This window comes from Haliaeetus albicilla, chromosome 1 (assembly GCF_947461875.1).
Source record: "Haliaeetus albicilla chromosome 1, bHalAlb1.1, whole genome shotgun sequence".
In the NCBI taxonomy this organism is placed as follows: domain Eukaryota; kingdom Metazoa; phylum Chordata; class Aves; order Accipitriformes; family Accipitridae; genus Haliaeetus; species Haliaeetus albicilla.
The window spans coordinates 29,798,240-29,813,757 of NC_091483.1; the positions used below are offsets into that span (position 1 = coordinate 29,798,240).

The window sequence follows — 15,518 nt, forward strand, 5'->3', positions numbered from 1 at the left end:
GAGCCGCGCCCGGCCCGACCCCTCCGCCCCCCGGCGGTGATGCCGGCCCGGGCCGGGAGCCGGCGGGCGGGTGGGGGGGGGGGGGAGGGAAGGGAAGGGGAGGGGAGGGGAGCGGAGGGCAGGGCAGGGCAGGGGGTGGGCGGCCCCGCTGCCCCCCCCCCCGTCCCCGCAGCGCTGCCCGTCCCTGCCGGCACGTGCCTGCCCGCCCCCTCGGGCCACTGCCGCGCCCCAACGGCCCCGGCATGGACGCGGCCGGCCAGCCGCCCGCCGGGCCCCCAGCCGGCCCCGAGGGCGCGGCGGCGGGACGGGGCCCGAGCCCGGAGGCGGCCATCGAGGAGGAGGAGGAGGAGGCGGCGGCGGCGGCGTACGTGGAGATCCGCGGCTCGCCGCGGGGGCCGGAGGCGAACCGCCAGCCCCCCGAGCTGGCCCCGGCCGGCGTCGCGGAGCGAGCGGGCGGTCCCGCACCGGAAAGCGGAGCCGGCGGGACCGGGGATGTCGGCGGCTCGGCGAGCGGCGGGCCGCCGGGCGGGGCCGCGGGGCCAGCATCCTCGGACCGCGGGCGGGATCGCCCGCCTCGCCCGGGCGCGGCGGCTGCGGCGGGATGCGGCGCCGACTCCGGCCCCGGCCCCGGTCCCGGCCCCGGCCCCGGCCCCGGTCCCGGTCCCGGCTCCGGGAGGGCGGCGGGGAGCGGCGGGCCGCCGGAGGCGGGGGGCTGCCCGGAGTCCTCCTCCTCCTCCTGCCCTTCGCCGGTGGCCAAGGCGGACGGCTTTCCCGCGACGGGCGAGCCGGTGTCGACGGAGGGCAAAACCTCCTCGTCCTCCTTCGGCTACGAAAGCGAGGAGGACGAGGACGCGGGGCGCGGGGCGGCCCCCCCGGGCGTCCCCCCCGGCGGTGGGCGCGACGAGGCGCACTATATCAGCACGCAGGAGATCCAGCTGAGCGAGGTGGACCACGACATGGACTTCGACGCGGGGCTGGCCGCCCGCTGGGACTTCGAGGACAACAACGTGATCTACTCCTTCGTGGACTACGCCTCCTTCGGGAGCGACGAGACCCCGGGGGACACGCCGACGGAGGAGGAGGAGGAGGAGAATAGCTGCTACCTCAGCACGACCACCAGCGACCCCAACAACCAGACGGACAGCATCGACAACACCAGCAGCACCGAGATCGTCAGCCTCACCTCCGAACACGACACCCCCGGCGGGGAGAAGCGCGCCAGCTCGGGGGAAAGCCGGTCCAAGCAGCCCGGCCGCCCCGGCGGGAGCCCGGCCGCCCAGCTTCTCCTATCAATCAAAGCCGCTTCCCGGGCTATAAATGAGTCTAGCAACGTGCGCGGAAAGCAAAACGCTATTTACGCTGCCAAGCATGAAGGCGACATGAGCCTCCGCGTCCCCGCGGCTCCGGAACGCGACGCGAGTTTAAAACCGGACGCGGTCCGCGACCACGCGAAAAAATTCATCGCCGTCCCCGCGCGGCTGCAGACCCGGTGCGGGGCCGGCAGGGCGGGGGAGCACTCGAGCGGCGCCTCCAGCGCCGTCAGCGAGCTGGACGATGCCGACAAAGAAGTGCGAAACCTGACGGCCAGGGCTTTCCGCAGCCTGGCGTACCCCTACTTCGACACCCTGCGCCCCGGCTCCCGCGCCTCCTCCGCCTCCCTGCCCGACAATGCCCTGGGCATCAACCGCTGGTCCACCTACCTGGACCTCAAGTGCGGCAGCCTGGGGCCGAGAGCCGAGCCCAGCCTGCTGCGCTCCGGCCGGTCGCAGACCAAAGCCCTCGAGTTCGTGGTCAGCAAGCTCGACGGGGAGATCGCCCACGTCGAGGCGCCGCGGCGGCTGAGGGCGGGCTCCCGGGTGGTGACCCTGCTGGACCTCGGCGATGCCCCCGGGGCCGGGCCGCCCCCCGGGGCCGGGCCGCCCCCCGAGGCGGGCGGCGGGGAGCCGCCGGCGGCGGAGGGCGGCGGCGGCGGGGGGGGCTCCAGCAAGAAGTCCAAGTTCGCCTCCAGCCTCCTCAAAAACGTCATCTCCAAGAAGATGCAGCTGGAGCACGAGTTCAAGATGGAGCGGGGCGAGATCACCGACACCTCCTACAGCGGGCCGGGCGCCGGCCGGGAGCCGGAGCCCGCCGGCGCCGGCCGGGAGCGGCAGCGGGAGGGCGGCGTGCAGCGGCAGAGCTCCCGGCACTCGGAGGGCGGCTCGGACTGCACCGCGGCGACGGCGGAGGAAGCCGGCGAGGGCGGCGGGGGCCGGTCGCCGGCCTCCAAGGCGTCGACGCCCCGCGAGGGCAGCCGCAGCCTGGACCGGGCGCTGTCGGAGGAGCTGTGCGAGGTGAAGCGCAGCGCCTCGGAGGCCATCAAGGCCACCTTCCTCCGCAGCCAGAACAGCGCCTTCAGGTCCTGGAAGGAGCGGGAGGCGGAAAGGAAGGAGGAGCGGGCCCCCGTCGGCAAGCTGAAGCTCTCCGCCAGGCACGACTGGCGGGCCGACCTGGGCGAGATCTCCGCCGGCAAGTCCACCAAGATGTCCCGCCTGTTCGTCCCCGCCATCCAGCACACCCCCCGGGAGAAGGAGCCGGCCAAGCGGGCGACCAAGTGCTCCGCCGCCGCCGCCGCCTCCTCGCCCCCCGCCGCCAAGCCCAAAGCCCCCGAGATCAAGATCAGCCTGGGCAGCCTGCAGCAGCCCCGGGACGCCGCGTTCAGCATCGCGCAGCTGCTGACGCCGCAGATCGCGGGCCGGCCGCCGGAGGAGGGCAGGGGCCAGCAGCCCAAGCCGCCCAAGGCCGGCGACGGCCCCGACAAGGTGCCGCAGTTCCTGGTGCGCGACGTGAGGGACGGCAAGCACAGAGCCCAGGGGCCCCTCCACCAGGTGCGGGACGTGCGGAAGCTGATCAAAAGCTCCTACAGCTGCGACTCGGGGGATAACAGCAGCGACAAGGGCAGCGTCGCCTCCGACCAGGGCGGCCCGGAGCAGAAGCCCCGGCAGCAGCTGGTCATCGCCGGCGTGCCCAGGTCCCTCTCCCCCGTGGTCATCACCTGCCAGGCGGTCGGCCACGCCGGCACCAAGCCCAGCGAGGCGGGGGCCAAGGCGGGGGGCAGGGCGCCGGCCTGCCCCCCGGAGGGCACCGTCCTGGTGCACCGCACCTCGGGGAGGCTGCCGGTGGCCACCATCGCTCCCAACAAGAGCGACCCGCGCCAGCCGGCCGTGCTGAAGATCGTCTCTAAATCCACCGCGCCCTGGCGGCACCAGCCCCCGCCGCCGCCCGCCGAGAGGGGCCGGGGGCCGGAGGAGGACCCGCGGGAGGAGGGCAAGGCGGCGCCGGTGCAAAACGCGCTGGAGAAGCTGACGGCGGCGGTGCGGAGCATGGAGGAGCTGTACAGCTTCAACAAGCGCGAGTGGAAGCGCAAGAGCGACCCGCTGCCCATCACCGACAGCCACGTCCTCTCCCTCATCGCCAGCCAGGAGAGGGGCGCCGGCACCCGGCCGAACCCCCCCGCCGCCGCCGCCGCCGCCGCCGCCGCTCCCCCCGCGCCGCCGCCGGCCGATAAGACGGAGGAGCCGTCGGGCAAGGGGCCGGGCAGCGAGCGGCTGCCCCGCCGCCCCTCCAACAACGCCGCCGACAAGGTCTCGGCCAAGGCGGCCGCTTTCGAGAGCCTGGCCCGGCAGCGGCAGCGCGGCCCGCCGCCCCCCCGCGCCCTCCTCACCCTCCGCGGAGCCGGAGGAGCCGGAGCCCCCGCGCCGGGCAAGCCCCCCTCCGAGGGCGGCCTGCGGGGCCAGGCGGCGCCGCGCTGCCCCCGGCTGCCTGCGGCCGGCGGCGACGGGGAGCGCGGCCCGGACTGCGGGAACTACCTGGCCCTGCCGCTGAAGGCGGCCGCCGAGCCCGGCTCCCCCCCCCCGCCGGTGCCGGCGGCGGGGGCGGGCGGCGGCGTCCGCCCCAGCCCGGTGGCGGCCGCGGCGGCGGCGGCGGCGCTGTGCAACCCGCAGACCTTCGGCACCGCCAAGCGGGCCGGCAGCCCCGGACCCCCGCCCGCCGAGGAGCCCCCTCCCGCCGCCGCCGCCGCCGCCGCCGCCGCCGCCGCCCCGCCGCCCGCCGAGGGTCCGCCCGCCGCCCTCTACCGCCCGCCGCTGCCCTTCGCCGCCCTGCCCGGCGCCGCGCCGCCGCCGCTGCTCTGCTTCTCGCCCTCCGTGCCCGCCGCGGCGACGGCGGCCGAGCCCTTCCCGCAGACGCAGCGCAAGGTGCTGCTGGACGTGAGCACCGGGCAGTACTACCTGGTGGACGCGCCGGTGCAGCAGCCCCTCAAGCGGCGCCTCTTCGACCCCGAGACCGGGCAGTACGTGGAGGTGCCGGTGCCCCAGCAGCCAGCCGTCGCCCCCATCCCGCTGCCCCTCTCGCCCCTGGCCCTCAACGCCGGGGCCTACGGCGCCACGTACATGCTCTACCCCGGCCTCCTGCCCGCCGCCGCCATGCTGCCTGCCGGCACCCTGCCGCGCCCGCTGTCCCACCCGGGCAGCGATGCCAGCGCCCCGGCCGAGCCCGGCAGCCCGGCGGCGGCAGAGGCGGCTTTTGCTGAGAGCCCCTACTACGTGGCTACCGGCAAGGGCCCGCCGCCGTCGCGGCGCGGGGCGGCCGAGGCGAAGCCCGTCATCAGCATCACAGCGCCGGCCACCGGCCCGCGGATCGTCGCGCCGCCCTCCTTCGACGGCACCACCATGCGCTTCGTGGTGGAGCACCGGTGAAGAGCGCGGGTGAGTGGGTGCAGGCCGTTAGGCCTGGTGGTCGCCAGTGACGGTTAAGGGCCGACCGAGTTGTCCGCCAAACGAGAGCTGTGCCACAGCTTCTCCTTGAGGCGGGTAAGTAACGGGCCCGGGGTCCGCAGGCGGGCCCTCGCCAGGACTTAAGATAGAGGCATAAAATAGAAACGCAAAGGTTACACGCGCCCGCCAGTGCAGTTCGGTAGCCCTCAGAGCAGGTAAATACCCGCTTTTATTTGGCCCGGAGGCAGTTTCATTAGAAGCACGCTATAGTTGCTCATCACGCAGCCTGTATTTGTGCAGCCCCGTGGCTGGGGGGGGACGACCCGTCTCGGTGGGGTCCTCTTGCTCCTGGGGAGGGGAGTGCGGCTGGGCACCTCCTCTGGACCCACCTTGCTAGCCTTGAAACGGCCCCTCCGCCTCAGCGGCGCATCCCTCCCTTTCTCGCCTCTTCCTCCCAAGAGGAGGCGAGCGCCCGTCTCTCTGCCCTGAGCCCCTGTTTCTCTTTGTCCTCGGGAAGAGCGGGAGAGGGGTCTGATGGAGGCAAACCCTTATTTTGGGTGCTGCTTGTTAGCGGGATGAGGGAGCAGGATACGTGGGGTAGAGCCGGGTGTGCTCCCCCAGTGCCATGGGGCTGCCGGCAGGGGTGCCCGCAGCTGCCTGCGCTGCAGGAGGGCTCCAGCGGAGCCCGCGGGCACCGCTACAAATCACGATTTCGCACGGCTACTTGGAGCTTGGCCCGCCGCAGTCCCACCAGTGTCCAATTACCTAGGGCTGTAACCAGGGCCAGCCTCCAAATCGGGGGATGCGTGTGCAGGGGCATTGAGTGCCTGTTCCAGAGCAAGGAGGAGGGCATGGACTGGGCGTACGGCACACGTCGAAACCAGGGTGCAGGATATCTTGCGCAAAATAACCAAAGAACGATGATATTTTGTTTTAAAATACCTGAAATATTAAGAAAGTGCCTTCGGGATGGGTGTCACTGCTCCTTTTGCCTCTTGCATTAAAACACGTGGCTCATCTTTATCAAGTGCAGTACTGGGCAGAGCTACCAAAGTCTTTCATGGCTTACCGAAGACTCACGGGGTTTGTTCTTGGTGTTTATCAAGAGGCAAAGAGAAACATCAGCAACAGTCAGAGGTTTGCGTTTGTCAGCAGTTTGTGCTGCGTGCTTGAGGGTAAATTTTTTCTTCCAGCATTTGGCTTATCTTTTTTTGCTTCTGTAGTTCTTTTGCATCATCTACTACTGCATAGTAGATTACTTGTTGAATGAAACCTTACTGAAATGATTTATACACTTACTTCTCTGCTTGTAAATATTTTATCTTGCAAGTGCCATTCTTTTATCCTGGATATAAATGAGGTTGTTTTCATTGGCCCTTTTGGGGTCACTCGGGCAAAAGTACCAATTTAAGTTGAGCTCTGCTCTACTCAAGTTGATCTTGTCAGTAAAGTCTTGACAGAGTATCTACATAAAATGGCAAAAGGTATTTGATTTTTTCTGTTTCGTCTATAGGCTGAATGCAGGCTGCTAGCACAAGGAATTTGTTAGATTTCAGTTTAGGGACTTGCTGTTTTTGAAAAGGTGTGTTCTATAGTGCATGTATTTCTATCTTACAGCAGCTATTTAAACAAAAAGCTCTAGCTTTTCTTACATTGCTCTTTAAAAGCGAAACCCACCCTATTTCCTGGTGTGATTTGCCCCTCGTTTCCCAGGGGATTATCCTCCCGTGTCCTGCAGCTAGCTTGCCTAGGATGCCTGGTGTATCAGTGAGGCAGGTGACACTCTCGGCAAATTGCTCTTTCTCGCTGGTGAAATTAATAACCGCATCGATGCTCTGCTTTTTTGTGTATGTCGGAGCTCTACCGTTGCGAGACAGGTGTGTGAAAGCTGCCCCAACAGGCGGGTGATGCAAAAACTTGCATACTCTTTACAGAAGGTCATTCAGCAGTTTGAAGACTTTCACCTTTTACCGTTAATGATGCCAAGATGCATGTTGTCTAATACAGACATGTATTAGACATGGGGATGCCCCCTCCCTGCCGTCCCAGACCTGCTGAGGTAGGTGTCCTGCTGCTGTTTAACAGACGCGGTGTGGTTTTTTGTTCTCGAGCTGTTCCGAAAGTCAGTAAAACAAATTCTTTTAATTGTATGCTGCAAGACACGTTTAGCTTGTCATCAGACTTCGGTTATTCATAGAGGTCTGAGTGGAAAACAAGGTATATGCCAGAGGGGAATCGCATCTATAGCCTTCTTCCCATTATTCTGTTCTGTCCTTGTACCTACTCACCATTTTCACTCACCTACGTAACTTTCATGTCCCTGTGGATAATTTTTTCTCTTCTTCTTTCTTTTATTATCTGCTTTTTTTTTGTTTCCCCTTCTTTTCTTGTATCTCTTTTGCCTTTCTCTTCCTAATTAAACGCATTTGTTTGGGGTAGTATTTTTCCCCTAACAAGAACAGGAGCATAATTTGATATGAATCGGAGGGTGAACCATTGATCATTTTTTCATTCCAATTGCTTTCACATCGGATCAGGGGTTTTTTTGATTGCAGCAATGCTGTGCAGATCCTAAAATGGATTTTAAAACTGACAGATTTCATCACATGAGCATGGGGTTTGAATAAAATACTGTCCTTTCAGGACCCTTTTCTTTACTAGCCAAAATAAGCTGAATGAATGCTCTTTCTTTCCACTCCTGTATTTCTTTCTGCACTGCACATGTGTCTTCCTCCCTTCTTTACTCTTATTTTTTTCATGTCTTCATTCACAAACTGTGCCACCATCTCAAGGACTGCTCCATCTTGGTCTCTGTCACCTCTTGGAGATCAGCGTGATACAGCTGACCTGAAGCTTTGGTGGTGGTGTGGTGCTCATGGCACTGTTGGTACCGAATCTTCTGCACATCCACTGCTCTTCCAGCACTTCTTTCTCCGGCTGGTGCTCTTTTCTGCATAATCAGTGGGATAGAATGGATCCTATCAATTTGGATTTTGGCAAAATCCAAGATGCCGTTTCTCAACAATTCTTATATTTTTGATATACAGCAAGTATTAGAGACTATTTACCTGTTTCTGAGAGATATCACAAGGTCACTTTTCTCCCTCCTCTTCTTCACTCACAGTAGTTTGTGAGCTTTTGGCAACATAGTTCTTGCCTGCTGCACTTTTTCCTTCATATGGGAAAAAAAAAGGATGCTAATTTTCAGTTCTAGTGAACTTACCAATCTGCCTGTATCCGAACCTAGACAGCACCGACCTGTAGCGAGTGGACTGACTGAAGGGAGCTCGTTCCCAGCCTGAAGGACTGAAAATGTGTTTTGAACTTTTGTATCTGTTCCCACATTATATTCTGGGGAGTTTCTGCATTGTGTTAGGTAAATAAATGAGAAAATAACATGTAGCAAAGTAGAAAGTAGCTGTAGTAAATTGTACTGCCCATATTAGAAGGGTATTTTTCCTTGCTCTTTCAAACATGTGCCTAAACTGAAGCCACCTTAGAGTTACAGGAATACATGGGGCGTTTATTTTTGTGGTGAAAGTAGGCTAAGACAAATGTGAGCAGTTCTGTCACCAAAGTATGCAAATATACTTATTAGTTGTGTTTCTTCCTACCTGCCACCAGAAAATCTATGCCTGCCTTTAAAAATTAATTTTGTGTGGATAGCATATATGAAAGATTTTTTAAGGGCTCATGACTTGATATTTTTAAACTCTGTTTTAGTTGTGCCCTATTCAGCAGAATGTATAGTCTATTAAGTCAAGAAGTCAACTTACAGTGAAATATACAGTACATAGGATTTACTTCTGCTGATGCCTTCGCTGAGAATTTAGTAAAGCATCCATCCAATTTTAGTGGGAAATACAGGAGGAATATTCCAAGAACTAAAAGGGCTTCAGCATTTGATCTAGTAAATCAGTCTACAAGGGAAATAAGCATGAGCTTGTGCTCAAATCCATAGCTACTTAGAAAACATTTAAACAGTGCTTGACCTTGATACCAATAAAAGTTAACGGTGAGCTTAATGACTCTTCTTGCCCAGGATGCTTTCCTGAGCGAGTATTTAAGTCTTAATGCCACAAATCTTGGAGCACATGATTACGGGTTGTTTCACTTTTGCTTACGTATGCCATGCTGGATGCTGTGTTGGTAAGTAAAGTGCTCAGGTCTTTAACTTAAGCAGGTGGATCGCTTAAATCCCAGATGGATCGCTTTGCCCTCTTTCTACCTATGTGCGTGGGGTTCCCCAGGACCAGTCCACAGGGAACCGCAGGGTTGTAAGGCACCACACGTTTCACACCTTGAGCAGCAAAGATCAGTTCTGCTCAAAAAATAAGGCTGCCCAACCACTGACTCGGTTTAAAAAGTCAGGTGCTGTTGTCTGATTCTTGGCACTAGCTTAGGAAATTAATAGCAAGAATAGCATGGCAACGAAGGAGATACTATGCACTTCTCCGGAGTAGTAAAGATTGCTCAAATGCTTGTGGCAGCTCTCTAACAATATACTTTTTATTAATGATGCCTTTTTTTTTTTTTTTTTACAGGCATAAGGAAGAAGAACCATGCTCCTTTAATCTGAAAAACACTTGGTAACTCTAAACATTCATCCTAGAAACTGCTTCTACAGTTTTCTCATTTTTTTGCTTCCTCATACAAAACAAGTGTGTAAGTTTCTTGTTTTTTCCTAAATACCCCCCAGTTTTGGAGTACGCATACATCTAATTATGCAAGCAACACTAAATTACTGCATTATTTTCTGCAAAGTTGTTATTGTTTTGAAGCCAATCTGCAGGCTTTAGGTGTTGCCTCTGTGCTGGTGGCTAGCAGCAGCAGTGCCACTACAGCTGTTTGTGAAATGCAGGGTGTTTCGGTGTAGATCGATGCACAGCTTCGTCCAGGTCCCTGGAACGTGTTGTGATGATTCAGTGCAGCCCTGCAACTCTTTAAAAAAAATAAAGCACTCAGCTCTCTCCCATTGCAGTAAATGAGGGTCTTCCCCATAGGCTTTGGTGAGAATTCGCGATCAGATGTCTATTTTGTACTCTGTACTTCTGCACTTGGAATTGCAAATGGAGAGGTCTGTAGTGTTAGGATTTTAGTGTTCATTTTTTGGCATGGTTCAAAACAGATTGTGTAAATGTCAGAAAACACATTTGATTGCTTTCATTTTTTGTTTGCTCCTCTGTATGGTGTTGAACATCACAAGCTGCCTTAATTATGACAGTGTTTAAATACTGGAAAGCCAGAAACTGAATGTAGTATTTTTAGATCCTGGTTCTAAAGGAGAGGACAGCATTTATTTTTCTTTGACTGCAGTCTGTTCTTCCTTAAATTGCAACAATTCTGAAAACATAATCCTAGTGATTCCCCTGTGAGAGGAGCTTTTTAATGTTACAGTCCCAATAGTATGTAGTCATTTCTTTAGCTATTGTTTGGCAGGTTTATCTGAGGGCTACATCCACGCTATCTGTATTTGCTAAGAAAACATTTCTCTTTTGAACAGGAAAATATAAAATAAGATTACTCAAAATGCAGTGATATATATATGTCCATATGTCGAACTCTGCTTAAACTGATTCTTTTGTTGCCAGCAACCAGTTTGTCTCAGCAAAAGAGAATTGTTATCATGACAGTAAAACTAAATCACAATAGCGTGTTCCCTGCCCAAAATTTCAGTTCAGCGAAGCACTTTGGGAAGCCAATAAATGTAAGAAAGATCAAGCCTAAATTATTTAGCATAAAGCTTTCTTGAAGTAACAGGTTGGAAATTTAAAATCCAAATGCAAAACCCAAAAGTCTGTACTTGAGCATTTTCCCACAGGCAGGATTTTCCTGTGCCTGTTCGCAAGACTTCCTGCTGCTAAGGAAGTTTCAGTGTTTTCTATTCTTAAAGAAAGCCCCAGGTTTTCATTTTCCTAACTCACAAGATACAGAAAACTCAGCTACAACTGTCTTTAACCATACATGTGAGATTGTATTTCAATGCAATTTACTTGTTTACAGGCACAAATTGAAATTGCCCTCAGGATGAAATGCACTGCAAGTATACAGATAATGAGTGATTTAACATGTATCTTCTCAATTATCTTCATCGTTGTGGAAATCCAATGAAAAAATATTATTCTAACTCTTTTTAAAGAGCTTGGCATGCCCAGCTAGAGCATATAGCATGTAAGCTTAATGCCCGTGCTCTTTGGTTGTATGCTCTACTGTTAAAAGCTTGAACTTCCTACTGGGATTAGGGCTGAATGCCTCTTAAAGAAAATGAATGCTTTTTCACCATTTTCATGACTGATAAGTCTGTAGACGTTACGACTGGAGTATCGGTGTTAAACCTAACAGTACTTCGGACTGCAGGACAGTGCAGGTACCAGAGTAGATCGTCCACTGTGACATACATGTGTACGGTACGTACATTATAATACTAGCATCCGTGTTTAAAAATGTTTCTGTCCTCTCTTTTCCTATATCGGTGCTTAGAGCAAAGTTTCACGTTGCAGTTTACAAGATACAGGTTTGCACACACAAACTCAGGGTTTACAGTTTCACCCGGTGTACTTGAAAGGAAAAAAATGTGTAGAAAACAAGTGCCCAGGATTTCAACATGTATTTGTTGGAGGAAAATTTTACAGGGTTTTTTTTAACTGCCTATGGAGGCGAAAGCAATGAAATGAGGAAATATCAGTAGCTATTTATTTTCTCAGGGGAGATTTCTTCAGTGGAATGTGTCAATCCTAATGTCAAACAGTGTTTGCTTAATTTTGTCTATTACTAAAGAGACTCCATGTTTGCATCAAGGGGTCAGTTTTGCAAGGAGCTTCGCTTCGCAGATCCAGTCCAGCAAAGCCTTCACTTGCATCTCCAAATATCTAAGCAGATTCCATGGAACTTCGGTGGAAGCACAATCATTTTTTTTTTTTCACCCATCAATGTAACGCTTTGCTGAACTTGGCTCAGAGCACTGAGTGCCTTGCAGACCCGAGTCCTGGGTTCGTCACTTTATATGTATTAAACTGGAGCTCTGGGCTTGAGTCTAGCCGGACCCAGCAGATAATGCCACAAAAGGCTGCCAGAAAAAAAATCCAGTAATATGGTGCTCCTCCATGAATACCCAGTGGTGAATTTCTCCAGCCGATGGGGTGATGTGTAACCACAATATCTTGGATTAGAGTCAAGCCCTCCGTGTCAGGGTTCACAAGCTGCTAGTATTATATGTTTCACGGTGCAGTCATAGTATGTTACAGCTGAAATTCACCCTGTGTGCAAAGCAGGGCAAAATCCTGTGCACCACTCGAGTACCCTCCCAGCCCTGCTGTCAGGGTTCGGGGTCTGCAACAGCCGGCCAGCCACTTCAGCGCGTTTTAGGTCAGGAGCCAATTAAAAGTTTGAGTGGGACTGGAGTGATGCACGAATGTTGTTCTGGTCTTTTGCAGAAGGGTTAGCTTCACTCAGTTAAATTTAATCCTTGGTGAATCACTTGGTGAATGATTTAAAATGTATTTATGGGTTGTGTGAGTTTTCTTTTTTTTTTTCCCTTGTCTGCATTCAAAGCTACCTTTACTCTCTAGTGTTGATGGCCAAAGTGTCATTCCTTATGCTTACAAATTACCAGTAACTTGTGGCTACCTGAGAACACATACTTTAAAAACGCTTGTGTTTTTTTCCCCTTTTTCTGTTTTTGTTTTTTCTTTTTTTTCTCTTTTCTTTTTCCTCCCTTTTTTAAAGGGGTGGGTTATCAGTGTAAAGATATTTAAAAGTGCAAATGTGAAGTAAGGATAATGATTGTTAAGAGGATGTGGGTGGTATGTCTGATGAGAGAGCGGTGGGCTATTAGGCAAAGGGGAAAATGCTGTGAACGCATTGTGTTGATGATTGTTGCCTGTGGGGGGAAAAAATAAATAAAGAAGATATATAACTGGAGAAAAATGGACTCTTTGAGCTGCTCTCAACGTAGATGACACTGTGGCAAGTGCAAAGTGATCCCGCTGCAGGATGCCATGAGCCTGGGATTGAAGGACAGCGGAGTTGCTCCGAGAATTGCACTAGCAGCGTGTTGCACGTCGGGAACGCTTCAGTATGTCACGACCACGCGAGAACGGACTGTCTGAAACCACTGAGTACCAAAGTTCGTAACTGAATGAGTTAGCATTTGTATTATGTTGGGGTTTTTTTGAATGTTATGATAAATAAAATGTATTTTTCAGTAAAAGACACACTGCAAGTAAGCCTGCAGTTCCCTGCTTGGTCGTATGTTTGTGAAGTTACCTTTGCTGTTGTGCAGAACAGGTGATAACAGAGGCATTACTTGGTTCAACATGTAAATGGTAACAGAAGAAAAGATTTCACTGGAGAGCAGATCCAAAACCCTGCACTCACTCCCTGAGTTTCTCCCAATGTTGTAAATCTCTTTCTGACTTGATCTCACCATTTATTCTGCCCTCTTAGGACAAAGGGGAAGTTGGAGGCATTGCTTCATTTGACTCTCTTTGATTCCCTCCCCCCCCCCAGATATAACGTAAATGAAAAAAGAACTCCCCAGTTTCAGTGGACTAACTTTGGCTGGTATATGGGTTTGGGTATCCAAAGAACTGCGTCTTTGTCTGTTGTAATGTGTTCAGAGAGAGCAATTGGTGGGGTGAATAACTTTTTTCTGTTCATTCTCTATGTTATTTTCATTGTCCAATATTGTGATACAATCAAAAATAGGATCACTTTATTAGTGGATAGCAGTATTGCTTGATTTATTACTAGGAAAAACCTTTTGCTGCTTTCATGTGTTCCTTCTACCCTAATGGAGATTGAGTAGCTTTCTGATGTTAAGTCCAAATGTTTAAAAAAGCACGAGTCAAACACGGAAAAATCACAAAATGGACTTGAAAACGAAAAGATTAATTTTGCAGTTTAAAATAACTCTTTCACTTCTCAGTTGTCAGTATGTAAGGGGCACATTATAATGATCTTCCTTTTAGTCATGTGCCCTAGGTGCTTAAAGGAAAAGAGATTCCCACCTCGTTATTTATCTGCAAGTAATACAGTATGAAGACATCTACTGTGAATTTGCCGTATCATTCCAAGATGTGGCTATACAATCTTCCCACTTTGCTGGAAGCACAAGTTTGCTGGTAAAACAGTGGTTTGGTGTTTGTGACATTCTCTCTCTGGATTCTTTGAAACATATCCCTTAGCATTGCATTTAGAATAGTTGTTATCAGTGGTGTCACTGCCAGTTTATGGTTAGTGATTCTGATACACAGATACAAATGGATGAATTGGCAGACCCAAAAGACTTAAGAGAGGCATGAGAATAGATGGCAAAAGGAAGAATTGGGAAAAGGAGGAATGAACTGGGGAGAGTGCAGCCACACAGGCTTAGCTCAACAGGAGCAAGCTGGGTGACCACAGGAGATCAAAGGATGACCAAAACAGAACCAAATTAATAGTGAGTGTGTAGAGCAGAGCGCAAGGCCTTAGATCACTTTGTTCAAACTAGAGGAGTCTGAAATTGCAAAGGGACCTGGGGTTGTCAACAGGCACATGTGGGAACTGCTCCTTTACTTTTCTCCAAGAAGAGCTCCTGGAGCCTGATTTCAGTGTACCTCTGTAACGAGCTCTTGCTGGTTTCTCATGACAGATGGACATATTAAGCTGAAACCTCTACAAAAGAGAGGTCAAAAGTAAATATGCTGAGAGACATGAACTCTAACCTTTCCCTAAGGGGCCCAGTCTCACAGCCAGTGTTTGTCCAAACAGCAAATCGCATCACGCTAAAAGAATCCACTGAAATTAAAGTGAGAGGGTTTCTTATGATGCCTTAAATTAAACTGAAAAGTCAGGTGAAATATGTCTGGGATTTTCAAGGATAGGTGGAGAAAATCTTAGGAGTTTCTGAATAGTCTTTAAAACATCACTGGTAGGAATGACAAGACCAAAAGGTAGAAATGCAGCACTTTTTGTAAGGAGTGGGAACAAAGCAAAATGAGAAGCAGATAATCTCCTGATGTCAGATCTAAGCAAGCTATCCAGGATAAAACAAAGCACTTAAAAAAAAAAAAGAAAAAGCACCTATTTTAGAATTGCCATCATCTTGGATTGTTGCTATTGAGAACAAGTAATCTGCTTGCCAAATCCAAACTGTATCCCTAGTCTATCCAGCTGTTTTATTTTTGAGGGACCTATCATCTAGTTACCAAATTCGAACCTGATGCTGCAGAATAGTGCCTGCCAGCCCAGCTCTGCCACTGACCCACTTTCCGTTGACCTCTGCTGGACAAGGCCCACAGTTTAAGTTGAAAGTGTGGCTAAAAACCTTGCTCATCCAGGACTTCTGTTTATTTTGTTATTTTTGACAAATCCTCCTGTGTTCTAAGTTAAAATTGCAGCATGCATTATATGGGCTTGTAACTCATAGAACATATGCATACTTAAGGACTGCAGTTCCTTCTACACTGTGTAGCCAGTCAAATTCTCTACCGGATGCTCTCAGTAAGTCACAGTTGACTTTATAAGTTAACATGTATTCACTGGAAATCTGGGCTAAGTATTTTACAAGTTGTTGCATGTGTGTTAACCCTAGCACCTTTCACCAAGTATCAATTAATTTTATTAAAAGTAAAATAATTACAATTATGATCTTATTCCCACTAACAAAGGGAAAGGAAGATGCTGTCAGTGTGATTGCAGGCTGTTCTGAGATCATGCTGATTTACACCCATGCAGCTCTGGCTGGTATCCATTATTGGTAGGAAAGAATGCATTTTACCAGCAGTT

General features: G+C 52.6%; 1 protein-coding gene across 2 annotated transcripts; it reads left to right on the forward strand.

Annotated features, from left to right (window-relative positions):
• The first annotated feature begins 202 nt into the window (after positions 1 to 202).
• C1H4orf54 (chromosome 1 C4orf54 homolog) lies at positions 203 to 12,976 on the forward strand. 2 transcript variants are annotated; one of them, XR_011324735.1, is made up of 3 exons: positions 203 to 4,742; positions 9,296 to 9,416; positions 10,755 to 12,976. XR_011324735.1 is itself a non-coding variant. In XM_069783907.1 (2 exons), the coding sequence occupies exon 1, from the start codon at positions 243 to 245 to the stop codon at positions 4,731 to 4,733; it is 4,491 nt and encodes a 1,496-aa protein (XP_069640008.1). In that variant the 5' UTR covers positions 203 to 242; the 3' UTR covers positions 4,734 to 4,742; positions 9,296 to 12,976. The 2 variants fall into 2 exon arrangements, 1 of the variants encoding a protein (XP_069640008.1); XM_069783907.1 differs by having other exon boundaries at positions 9,296 to 12,976.
• Positions 12,977 to 15,518: the final 2,542 nt, after the last annotated feature.

Excerpts from the sequence above, each read along its gene's own strand:
- C1H4orf54 (XM_069783907.1), top strand. The coding sequence starts at position 243 with ATGGACGCGGCCGGCCAGCCGCCCGCCGGGCCCCCAGCCGGCCCCGAG.